This window comes from Zonotrichia albicollis, chromosome Z, assembly GCF_047830755.1.
Source record: "Zonotrichia albicollis isolate bZonAlb1 chromosome Z, bZonAlb1.hap1, whole genome shotgun sequence".
Lineage (NCBI taxonomy): Eukaryota > Metazoa > Chordata > Aves > Passeriformes > Passerellidae > Zonotrichia > Zonotrichia albicollis.
Window position 1 is genome coordinate 38,649,232 of NC_133860.1, and position 12,541 is coordinate 38,661,772.

Consider the following 12,541-nt stretch of genomic DNA (forward strand, 5'->3'; position numbering starts at 1 on the left):
AATGTCCTAAAGGAGATATAACCTATTCCCAGGAGGACTGGAAAGGTACTACACGTCTCGGCCAAACAGCTCCGAACCACTTCATTATCAGATGCAACCTGTTGTTTATAACACATTCAAGGTGGAGAAAATTCCACTTTCTTCCCTACCCTGTTTAATACTGAATCCAAGAAAGCAGTACATGCAAACTTTTCTTGAGTGTATTTTGAGCAATTTGTTACTCCATTTACATGCTGCTCTTCAGATTTTAGGGCAAATTTGAAAAGACACGAGGGCCAAGTATATTTTGTCTCCTTTTTATTTTCACTTTTTTACAAAAAAAAAGTCTGACATAGTCACATCAATGAGAACAAAGCTGCGGTGTGCATTCTGACAACAAAAATCATATAAGGATTTAAAATATATTGTTTTACTGTTTGCAATAGCAATGTTAGTTTGCTTTTACTTTTTAAATATCCCCAACACCAAATTGCTGCGCTTGAAATTCTTGAAAGTCCTCTGGGATGGTGTCTGAAAACAGGAAAATACGCAAAAGTTTAGTCTCTTCTGACAAAATTAAGGAGCATTTAAATTACCCACCTAGTCTCTTTTTAGGTAACATGCTTCTCTTTTGTTTCCACATTAATAGTGAATAGGAAATATTTTCATTTTTAATCTGTATACCACTGAGAAAGAGGCTAACAAGACAGTGAGTGCTGCAGTCCACAAAAAAGAGTACTGTCAATCTTTAAATTACATATCTCTGAAGACTTTGTGGCTAGCACTCTTAAATTTTTATCAATGAACACTGACCAGAAAGGCAAGAGATATACTTGTCTTGCTCTGCATGCCAGACACATTTGTAGCATCAGAATCTCTATTTCTCATGTATCCTAATTCAGCTTGGATGTGATGGTTTCCGAGGCCACAAGAAGGGACAAAAAGCATTAACCCCAGGACCAACAGCAACTGGCATAAAGACTTGAGACTTGGACAAGGTTGCTAGAGATGGATCAATGTCATAAGAGCAGCTACAGTTCTGTTTGAAGCGTTATTTGCAGTCTGCCTTTACCAGATCCCACAACATTTTATCTGGAGAGCGACAGAGCAACCACAGAGTTAAAGCTGCAGCCAGCAATGAAGCCACAGCAACAAAGCTCAATTGCACGACCTCAACTTCACTCTGATTATTTCCACCCTGATGCAGGAGAGGTAGCTCTAAACCCCAAAAAAATAACATGTATGTAAACACAGAGTATATAGGAAAAGGGGGTAAGTCCTTTGTTTTTTGTTGAACACCTTTAAAAGGCTTGAAAGGAATTTCAAGCCTTTTCTGCATAATGTAGGAACTTCTCTGATATGAGAACAGAGATACTGTGGGACTTCAGAGTTCTTTTGAGTGGGTTTCATTTTATGTAGCTCTTGCAGTAATGCCACTTGCCTGCTCACTGCCATTTAAGTGTGACTCAGTGGCAGCTTTGATACATGCTTTTTGGGAAACTACAATACAGTTGAAAAATTACCAAGAAATTTTTATTTGTATGCACTACCGTCTAGAAGTTCCCTGTTTAACTGTGATCTCCACGAGCCAGCCTAGGTGTGCTAAGTGTCCAAGTACCAGAGTCCATCAGCATTACATGCCACAGAGTGGCCTTGTCCCCTGCAGTTCTGGACTGGGCTTCTCAGGGCCACAGAAAGCAGACAAGGAAACTATTCCAACTTGGCTAGTAGATTATTTTCCAAAGACGGGGTATGGATGATGAGAGGAAGAGGGGCAGCCCCTTCAGCCCTAGTTCAAGTTATCTGAACTGCTGCTGGAATGATCAGACTCTATGTGAGTGATGAAAGTTTGAGTTATTTTGTGTAGTTGATGATCAGGACTAGAGCCTCTTAAAAGGCTCTTGCCCCAAGAGAACTGAGCCAGCACACTCCCACAAAAACAAAGGCATTCCTACATGGGAGGAGAGGCATCTTATGACCTTGTCTGCCCCGCCACAGGACCAGCCAGCAAGTACACAAGTGACAGTGATGCCTGATGCCTGAGCTCACTGACTCTCCAGGTGTATTTCACCTTGTATTCAAAGCTCAAGGCATCTTCATACATTATGGCATCGCTGTGTTTATTGTGTGTGTACAGCTCTCAGTCAGTTGGTTTTATGTAACATTCCTAATTCTGTGATGACAACTGTGCCCCTCAGATGGCCCATTCTCTGTAGCAGAGTGACTGCCCTGGGAGGAGCAGCTGTGAGGTGTTGTTAGGTCCTGTCTGGCTGGGCTGCAGTGTGCTGCTGGTGTCAGGGGAGGCATTTCACAGCTGTGAGTAACTTGTAAAAGGAAAGAATGCTAAATGGCTTAATGCAACAGCCTTACTACTGGTTCTTCATTGTCACATGCTAGTTGTTAGCTAAAATGGCCTAAGAGCAACATTACCATTGCAGCGATACTTCAGGTTGGACCAAATAATGTTTTCCTGAGAGAAGCAGAAAACTCCAAGCCGTCCTCCACGCATCGTGGTGTCTATAGTTACACCAGAGTCTGCCACTAGGTCAGAGCCTTCATAAAATCTTGCCCTTAATGACAGAAAACAGAAGCTCTATTAGGTCATTTCTAAGGCTGCAACATTCCTGAAAGTAATGTTATCCATGGAGACTATTCTTGGACATGCTATCCCTCCCATCCAGCCCAGGGGGAAGAAAGAATTAAGGTAACTCTTGTGTAGAGTGGGAACTGGAGCAATGCTGCATGCTGGCAAGAGCCAGACAAGGGAGGGTTTTTTGAGGGGTTTCTACATATCCTAAAAAAACTCTGGAATGTTTTTTTTTCCTGTAGTCAGTCCAGCTGAGTGCTTTAGCTCTTGAAATTTTCCACAGTCAGTAGTGATAGGAGAACCAGACTAGATCAGAAGAAGACTAGATGGATATTGTCTTGCGTAGTTTGAAATTGAACTTTTTTTTTTTTTTTTTTGTAATAGGAAAAGTTCCAAACAAACCATTGGGATGTTAAACTTGTTTGTGAGATTTCTTTAAAAATGTGGATATGATTAACTCCAGGAACTGTTTTGCTGATCTAGCACCTTCTTGTTAGAAAATGCATCAGCAAATTCCCAAATAGCCCTGTGAAAGCTGCTCCCACCAGTTTCCCAGTGTGCTCTATACTGGGGGCTCGAGCAGACCACAGTGGAGCCAGCTGGGATTTTGTTGCAGCACTGCCCACATCAAGTCCTTAGCCTATGGGATACAGGGTAAATGACCTGGAGGATGATGAGCCTGGAGGGCCCTGTTTTGGATAAGGATACTGCTGATACATTTCTGCATACAAGAAAAGAGCAAATGGTGAAAGGAATGAAAGTTCCTGTGACTTTTCACAAAATACGGAAAAAACCCCAAATCCTGGTATGTTTCTGATTTTATTTACTCATTTGCTGAGTCAGTCCAAAAGTATCTGTACAATGAATAGAATTTGTAGTTTGCAAATTTCCATGGGAGAGGCTGGCTCAAATGACTGCCTTGAAGCCTCGGAAAACCTTTGCTAGACACACAGTGGTCTGTGGCATCTGCCCTAACCAGAGCACAGCACGAGGAGACTGAGAGCTGACAAGAGGCTCACTTTAGGCCTGGCTGCCTCTAGTTTTAAAGGATTCTTTGACTGTGCTACCTTTCCCAGGTACAGGGAGCAATACTTAGGCTGGTCAGAGAGACTGCAGCCATAGGAGATGTTTGCTCCTGCAGCAGCTTCACTCACGTCTTGGTCTAAATGTAAGTTGCCGCTTGAGATCAATTCGCTACTGCCCTGTGGCTGGGGCACAATAACTGATGGTATAAATGTTGCTAATCCATTTTAGTGTAAAAGTCAATCATGCTCACTGCAATTGCCACTGAAGATGATGCTCTGCACTAGAAAAGTGGAATAATTACACCATCAAGTTACTGCATCTCAACTGCAGGGTGGTGATTTTCTTGTAGAAAAGCTGACTTACCCATATTTCTGTTCTATTTTAGGGTTGAAAGACCTGAGCTCATCATGCCAGGGCAGTTAGTTTTTTGCATTTTAACATCAGCCTTGATCTACAAATGCAATTCCTGCTGATTTCTCTGCTGGATGTTGCAGAAAAAAATCACCTGAATGGTGATTTTTTAATATTATTAACTATTTTTTCCCCAAAACCACCAAAATAAGAATATAAAACACACATTACAGAGCTTTTACAAACTTTCTGAGTAATGTCAAATCTATCACATGAGGATAATGACTTTTTAGTTAGAATCACAACTTCTAAGTGGACAACTTTTATTCTGTTATCCTAGAATATATAAATGCACTATCCCAATTCCAACAAAAAAACTCTAATATATCAAAATTAAGAAAATTTGAAATATATTGCTTTTCAGATTAGTGGCCAGCAGTAGCTTGGAAAACAAGGTATTAAAGCCAGAAAAGAGCTCAGTTAAAAGAGACAGGCGGTCCATACAAAGAGGTTTAACTTGGAATTGTCCAGGAAAAGAGCTGCAGGCTGAATTCCAGAAGTCTAATTTGTTATTAGGCTTCATCAGTACAAAGCCCAGACATAGTACAAATTCTCAGGTTATCATCTGAGTCAGGTGTTGAGAAATTACAGTATCTGTACTCACCTCATCTATCCTTTCCTCTCTTACCTGATATAACCAATCTGAGGTCTGTGCTGCAAGAACCAGCGATAGGAGACTTTGTCTTTCCACCCTACATTTCGGGGGTCCTTCCACAGCAGCCTGACCTGATCGTTGGTGTCCCCTGTGTGCCAGAGGGAGTTGCGGAGGTGCTCGCCTGGACCTGTCTTGGATTTCACAGCCTGCAAAAATACAATTTTCCAACACTGACCACAGAGAAAAGTCACTTTCAGGAGCCAAGATTTTTTTTTAGTGAGGAGCAGGTCTGCAGAAGCATCCACTCCACTACTAACAGGCCCCTAACTTCTGTTCTACAGCCACAGCCACTGCCTACATGGACAAAGCAACCAGCTGGGTACCTGGACAAAAGAAAATGAGGCAATCGGACCAGTCAGGGTCAGAGCACAATCACTGCAGAGACTAAATGGTCCAGCTGATCAGAAAGGCAAGGTTAAGTTCCTTAAAAACCAGTGCCCTTAAAAGGGCTGTGTGACAGCTGCCTGACTTAGCTATTTGGGCAGCAGTTGCCAACAACAGAGAACAGCAGTGGGGCAGCAGAGCTGACGTGCAGTGCAGTGGCTTGGCTTATACAGGGCATGATGACCTAGCCCGTGGCCAGCACACGGCAGGATGGCACAGCCAGGCTGCAGTGTGCCCTGTGTCCTTAGCCAGGAGCCGCCACCAGTACCTTCAGCTGAATGCCGGGCTCTGCAACAGCTCGGAAGGGAGTCGCTTGCCAGTACGTCTGTTCCGTCTGTTTCCACATTACCACATAAAAGCTGGAGCTGTCTTGATAACCAAAAATAAAGCCAGCATAGTCGTCATCTGTCACTGTGTTCACGTGAAAAGTGCCCTCAAAGTCAACGCCGTTAAAAGCTGTGTAACCTGAGAGTACACACAAGTTAAAAACAATTCTGCAGAACACACCTTCATATTCAGCATTTTCTGCTGGAAAACTTGAATCTCAGAAGACACTACATACCAACAGCAAGACCAGGATCACTGTTCATAGTCTGTACAATTTCCATCCCCTGTAAGGGTAAATTCAGGGTGGTTAGCATGTGTGGTAAGCTGGATTGGCTAAGCCTTTTCTGGTCTCCCTCAAGCACCTCCTTCATCCCTCTCTTTTGTTTGCTCACAACATATCTTAGCTTTGAACTAAAATAAGTGAGAACTATAATCAAATAGTAATGTTTCAGCTGCTTGCACAGCCTGAGTCGGTAATGATTTGTTACCTCTTCTAGTGCTGGTATTTTGATACTTTACATACTGGTATTTTGATACTTTCTTTCCCTACCACAGTCTTCTGGAAATCTGAATCTGGCCAAAACTGGGGTGCAGGGGAAGAGGGTTGTGGGAGGAAGAGCACTTTTCCTAGGCTTAGCTCATACAGTTGGATCACAGAGTTCAGGATTAAACTGACTGCCAGGACTGTGTTAAGGAAGACGTGTACATCCCAGCTGGCTTGGCAGAGAGTTTTGCATTAGGAAAAAACTGCATGTTCCCTGTGACTCATAACACATTAGCCTCCTGGAAGGCTAAAATTTGTTAGTGTAAATAAGTTACTGGACTCCATCTAGGAGTACTGGAGTGCTCCGGGGTCCAGCGCAGGGACAGGGATCTGTTGGAGCAAGTCCAGAGGGAGCCACAAAGATGACCAGAAGAAGGATGCAGCACCTATCTCCTATGAAGATAGGCTGAGATAACTGGGGTTTTTCAGCCTGGAAAAGAGAAGGCTTTGGGGTGATCTAACTGTGGCCTTCCAGTACTTGAAGGGAGCCTACCAGAAAGATGGAGAAAGATCTTATTTTACCAAGAGCATGCAGAGACAGGACAAGGGACAATGGATTCAAAGTGCAAGTAGGTTTAGATTAAGTATGAGGGAAAACATTTTTACTGTCAGGGTTGTGAGCACTGGAACACATTGCCCAGAGATGCTCCAAACCTGTAAGTGTTCAAGGCTGGCTCGAGCTCTCAGAAACCTGGTTAAGTGATGTGTGTCCCTGCTCATGGCACGTTGGGGTTGGAATGTGATGAGCTTTGAGGTCTCTTCCAACCCAAACCATTCTATCATTCTATGAAATGCTCTGTTATTTAGCACATCAGACCTTTAAATTATGGAAGGATTAGTGAAACTTGTTTGTTACAGAAATATTTCAACAGGGTAACACGTCTGCCTTCAGGCAGCAGTGAAATCCACCCAGAATAAGTTGGCCAGCATGTAGCTGTTTTAGAGTATTAGGAGCATCAATTTTGATAGCTTGAAGGCTATCAAAAGGAAAATTCCTTTATTATTACTCCTGAAAATATTCCACTAACCAACACCTTCCACTTTTCACGTCTGCCAGAGGTCCAGCAACTACAGAGCTAATTGTGTTGCGGTTTTCAAATGATCTTTCTCAGACAGGTAACAAAGACCAAGTGTATTTTTACCTGGTTCAGAACCACCCAGTTGGGATCAATCTGTGCATCTCCCTCTGGGTCCAACACCACTGTCTGATAGGCCCTGAAGTCTGTCAAGGTGATCTCTGCATTCTCAGGGCACACATCAATCCGATCAATCACTGTATCCTGGTCAAAATCAGATTCACAGACATCACCAACTCCATCACCTGAATGCATAAGAGAAGCAAAGGAGATTTGTGGTACAGCAAGTAGTCACACTGCCCCAGCCACAGGATTAGGGTGTCCAAGAAGCAGGCAGAGGGTCAGCCCTGCTGGCTGTAGTGCCTGAGAGAGTGCCCTGTTTTGGCTATAGGGCCAAATCAGTAGCCTGAGTGCTGCTGTTGTTCCTGGGATGAATGTATGCATTGGTAATGGCAGTGTTGCATGCTGGTGCACTCATCTGGAGATGAATGCAGTGCCTGAGAATCAAAGTGGCTCCTTAAGGCCCATATTACCATTATCATCTTCCTGCCCCGGGTTGGGGACCAGCCTGCAGTTGTCAGGGCCCGGGGACAAGAGATCAGGAATGCCATCATTGTCATCATCCTCATCACACTCATCACCCAGCCCGTCCTTATCTGTGTCCAGCTGGGAGCTGTTGATAACAGTAGGGCAGTTGTCTGTGCTGTCCTGGTGCCCATCACCGTCGCTGCAAGCACAGAAACAAAAAAGAAATGGTATGTCAGCATCAGCTGCTGCCTCTGCACAGGGAACAGCACGGACGCCTGAGGGGAAAACACACCAGGGGCAGCTCTGGAGCTGGAAGCAGACCAGTGGGCAACACAACCTGTCGTTGCTCAGGTGGCTGAACTGCAAGGAGAGCAGGAACAAAGAGACTCAGATAAGATAAGGCGGCAGGAAAGCAAAGGAGCCAGGAACTAAAAAACGCTCCAAGCCAGGACCTAAAAAAATACTCACAGAAAATAAAAATAAGCCTTACACGGTGTGGGAAACATACTGGAGCCTAAGACTCCAATCAACATCCACTCCTGAAGGGCATGTAAGGCTTATTTTTATAAATAAGAGCTGGACACCTTGTGTCCCTTGTCTTATGTGGACATGTGCCTTGGTGCTCATGAACATACAGGTGTAAGTGGGAATGAAGCTTTAGGAGAGACTCTACATGAGCACCTGAAATCAGACTTATTTAAATACAAGCACTGTTCTCACCCTCCTCCACAACAAGTTTTTTGTGGTGGACTTGTCATGTGGTGGACTAACTGCCATGTTAGTGCTTGGACTCAATGGCCTTGAAGATGTTTTCTAAACTAAATTATTGCATCCTGCAGGAGGCACATACAGTAAGAAACAGAGGAAAGAGTCTGTAGCTCCTTCCGGGCCATGGCTGCATCAGCCGGTTACAGGGAAGGCACAGGGACATACACTACAGAAGAGGGTTCAAGAAGTTATGGGGTGGCTACATAACTTTCCTATCCCAACTGTTAAATGTATCCCTGAAGAAAAACTGCTTGAAGTATGGTGTGTTTTGTACGCACACCAAAACCAAATTGCTTTCTAGCAATTAGCAGGCATGCTTTCCCTCAATAGCTTCTTGTTAGCACAGGTGGAGCAGAAATTACCTGCAGCCAAATTAAAATAGTGCTATGGCTTATAGGTAGGAATATTCTCAAATACCTCTCCTGCTTAAGAAATGTGCTTTAGTTTTAGGTCAGAGTAACCAATGTTTGCACAACACTGAGATAAAATGCAATAAGCACCATCCATGTGTATGCAAGTAGTTAGGAACATCTCACAACACTGAGATAAAATGCAATAAGCACCATCCATGTGTATGCAAGGTTAAGCATGTTTCACACAGGAAATGCTTCACACACGTTAGTGAAGTTTATGGGGGTGGAAAGCATTTTTTTAAAACAGGAAGAAGAACAAAGACTTATCAACTTAAGAGTAAAATGCTGATGGCCTTGGCAGCTGCTGGCCCAAGACTGGGAATGATCCCTACACAGGGATCTCTGCAGGTCCCTTCACAGACAGTAGCACCCACCAACGGCCCTGGGGTGAAACCCTGCAGCTGTCTGTGGCTGATGAAATCCTGTGACAGCACAGGATTTATCATTTTCCTTGCCTCTTGCTGTAGGTAAGGTGCACATGGGAGAACCTGCCATCCCTTAAGGTGGTTATGCAGAAGCTGCTTCCAGAGAAGTGATGCAATTTGTCATGGGATGTGGTTCTGTGAATGCCAAAGGCATATGAAAGCCATAGACAGAGGATCCTTGCCAGTCTTGCTGTGCTAAAGCAAAGTGGCTGCTCTGCAGTGTTTTACACTTGACAACAGAATTTTGTTTCTGCAACACTAGGTTCTTAAGGAAATAAATAGAGCCCTTAACCGTGAAATTTCTGCTAAGGAAGCAGAGAAATAAAAGAGGAATGAAAAACAATGCAAAAAAAGAGAGGCAATTTCTCACTAAGAAGCTCTGAGCAGTGCTCTGGGTTTTACAGCCAGAGAACTGCTTGAACATCACTTCCACAGAACTCAGAGGAAGCCTGTGAATGGCTACAAGGGTGAAGGCACTCTAAGTGTACTACCACAGGAGAGGGAACAAACAAGGCTAATAAATACTAACACTGTTCTTGAAATAACATCTCTCAGCAATTAAATCCAGGCTAGCCTGAGGGATTACAGCTCTCCAGGAATCAGCAGCATGCTTCAGCTCAGGACTAGCCTCCCTCACAGCATACCTGTCCTGATTGGTATCACAGGAATCTCCAACCAGGTCATTGTCGACGTCCGACTGCAAAAGAGAACAGAGAAAGTTCCAGTATCAGCTGTCAAAAGCATCTATTTGCACAATTAAATCAAAACACAACCAAATCAAATACAACTAAAGTAAATGCATGAAAAGACATGCATTTTCTCTCTTGCATCATCCATCATGCATTTTCTCTCTTGCATCATCCAGAATGTATTTTCTCTCTTGCATCATGCATCTAACCAAAAATTCAGTTTTATTAAAGAAAAAAGACAGTGAATAAACACAGTTAAACTTAATTGAAGAGCTCAAGCAAGATTCCTCTGCTACTGAGAAGAAGTAATTCTCATTTCTAGCCAAGGTTTATATCTTAACCATCTTTAAAAATCTACTATGTTTCTCTATGGTTTCCAACATTTTTCATTAGTCACAGGGGGTGAAATCAGAATTCCTACACATGAAAAGTTACGGTGACTTCTCACCTAGGAGCACTAGGAGAAAGTTTTGGTAAATAAGGACACCAGGATTTTTGTCCTGATTAAAGAAATATCAAGGATAACTAAATCACAGCCCTGTGTGGAATCTGGCACAGAACTCTGTGGGACTGGAGCCCATTTCAGAGCATGAGTGTAGAAGATACATGCTGGACAGAGGTCCTAACAACATCCCAAATGGTGAGAGTACAACTGCTAGCTCCCCCTTTTCACATCAGGAGAGTCAGCAAGTCTGTAAAACTCTCCTGAATACCTAAATATATACTATATATTATATTATCCAGAAAATACACTTTATTATTAAAATACAAACACTATGGCTGCATGGGTTGCTTCATTCTCTTGCACCTTTTTAGGCCTCAGCAGTCCTTGTCCCTAAACAAGAACAGTTTTTCCTTCTGCCTGCTAACCTGGTTTGGGTTGCTGATTGTAGGGCAGCTGTCACAGGCATCACCAACACCGTCATTATCTCTGTCCTCCTGGTCTTCATTGGGGATCCTCTGGCAATTATCCAAAAGGTTCTTAACACCTAGAGTAAAGCGGATTGTGTGTTAGAGACAATTTCCATATTTGTCCACACTGGACAATATAAACATTAAAACAGTAAAGATACTATTCCTTTTGAGCAACTACTTAATGAAATGCAATTTTTAAAAAACATGTAATTCCTGCAATGAAATTATAAGTCTGCACATAAGTTAATCTTCCTTATGTGTGCATCACTCATTTAGTAGTAGTTAGGAACATCTCTCTAAAGAACAGCTGTCCACCCCATCACACCCTTTAATTACACACAATTAATTCTTATCCTGTTCCTGTATCACAACTTGCAGGACGGGACATTCCACTTTTTAAATTATATTTGAAGAGGTGTGAGTTTTTCACTTCTTTCAAGCCTCCTACAGCAATGAAAATAGTATGTTATGTAGCTCTGGGTACCAGTGACTGGCAGTCACTGGACGCCCTGGAAAGTTTGTACCTTTAATGAAATGCTGAATGATCAACAACCTTAACTTCTATATGAAAGATGGCTTGGCTTCTCTGTTACAGTGTACAGTGCTTCCAATGCAGGCTAAGATATGTATTAACTAAATTAAAAGGATTAAAGCCAAAAGTTTCATGAAGAAAGACTGTGTTACAGCTGGTGACATGAAATCTCCTAACGTGCAGCACACTCTGGGAAAATCTGAATGATATCAGAGAAGCCGAAAGTAAAAAATCACCCACCATCTCCATCCATGTCATCATCACATGCATCTCCTTTCCCATCACCATCTGTGTCCCTCTGGTCATTATTCAGGACATTACGGCAGTTGTCACAAGCATCTCCAAAGATATCTTGGTCACTGTTTCTCTGGTTAACATTAGGAACCAAGACACAGTTATCCTGCAAAAGACACAGAATCAGACTTCAGTCTGGCCATGAATCTTTAATTTCTACTTCAGTTGATTAATAAAACTCTTGTATTTATTTCTACTTCTAAAAAAAAAAAGTGTGAGCAGTTTTGACATTTTATGTCAATATTAGCTCTGGATCAGATTTCACTTGCTCCCTCAAAGCTCTGCTTTGAACCACACTGTGGGAACCCTAATGACAAACACCCAGCACCATAATGCTGTACTTATAACTTGATTTCTGATTCTCATTTTGCATGGGTGCATGGTGAGGAACCCGAGTTTTCTCACGTGGTTCTTCTCAAAAGCTGCTGTTCAGAGACTCTGACAAGCTTTGCAGACGCTCTCAGTGAAAGGCCATTGCCCCCTTCTGGTACAGACTAGCTGGAAAATGGGGAAAGAACTTCTTGATGCAAAAAGGCATCAGTTTTTGTTTGGTTTTGGTGGGCTTGTTGCAAGAAAGCTGCTATTGACTTTTAAAGTCCACCAGGAGGTATACGGAGAAAACTTTATGTCAAAGTGGTATAAAATTTCTACACCTATCCAGCACATTCATGACCTCATCCCCATTGCCCATAGAGAAGACTAATAGAAACAATATAGGAATTACTTTATTATGAAGGTGCTGAACCTGCAAATAGACTTACAGTTGTACGAGGATTTAATTTTTTAGTTTTAAAACATTAATAAAACTAGTTGATTTAAACTAGCAGAATTTAGTGTGGAACTCTGTGGCAAAACAGCCTGAGAAAGACCCTCTGTGACTGCTAGTCTGTCCCAGACCCTCTATGACTGCTGGTGTGCCCTAGCTCCAGGTGGACATTTGTACTCTGGATAACACATTCTTGTTGGCTTGCGAGCACATTGAGCAGTA

At 42.8% G+C, this 12,541-nt stretch overlaps 1 protein-coding gene across 1 annotated transcript in view; it reads right to left on the minus strand.

Annotated features, from left to right (window-relative positions):
- Window positions 1-282: 282 nt before the first annotated feature.
- The window catches only part of THBS4 (thrombospondin 4), a 39,406-nt gene continuing 27,147 nt past the window's right edge, over window positions 283-12,541 (minus strand). The window contains exons 13-22 of the mRNA XM_074533545.1: window positions 11,500-11,659; window positions 10,683-10,801; window positions 9,768-9,820; window positions 7,523-7,716; window positions 7,056-7,234; window positions 5,605-5,653; window positions 5,311-5,507; window positions 4,632-4,804; window positions 2,410-2,549; window positions 283-510 (exon numbers count right to left, since the gene is read on the minus strand). Of these exons, the coding sequence (XP_074389646.1) occupies window positions 449-510; window positions 2,410-2,549; window positions 4,632-4,804; window positions 5,311-5,507; window positions 5,605-5,653; window positions 7,056-7,234; window positions 7,523-7,716; window positions 9,768-9,820; window positions 10,683-10,801; window positions 11,500-11,659 (1,326 nt within the window). The 3' untranslated portion in view covers window positions 283-448. The remainder of the gene's footprint in view (window positions 511-2,409; window positions 2,550-4,631; window positions 4,805-5,310; window positions 5,508-5,604; window positions 5,654-7,055; window positions 7,235-7,522; window positions 7,717-9,767; window positions 9,821-10,682; window positions 10,802-11,499; window positions 11,660-12,541) is intronic.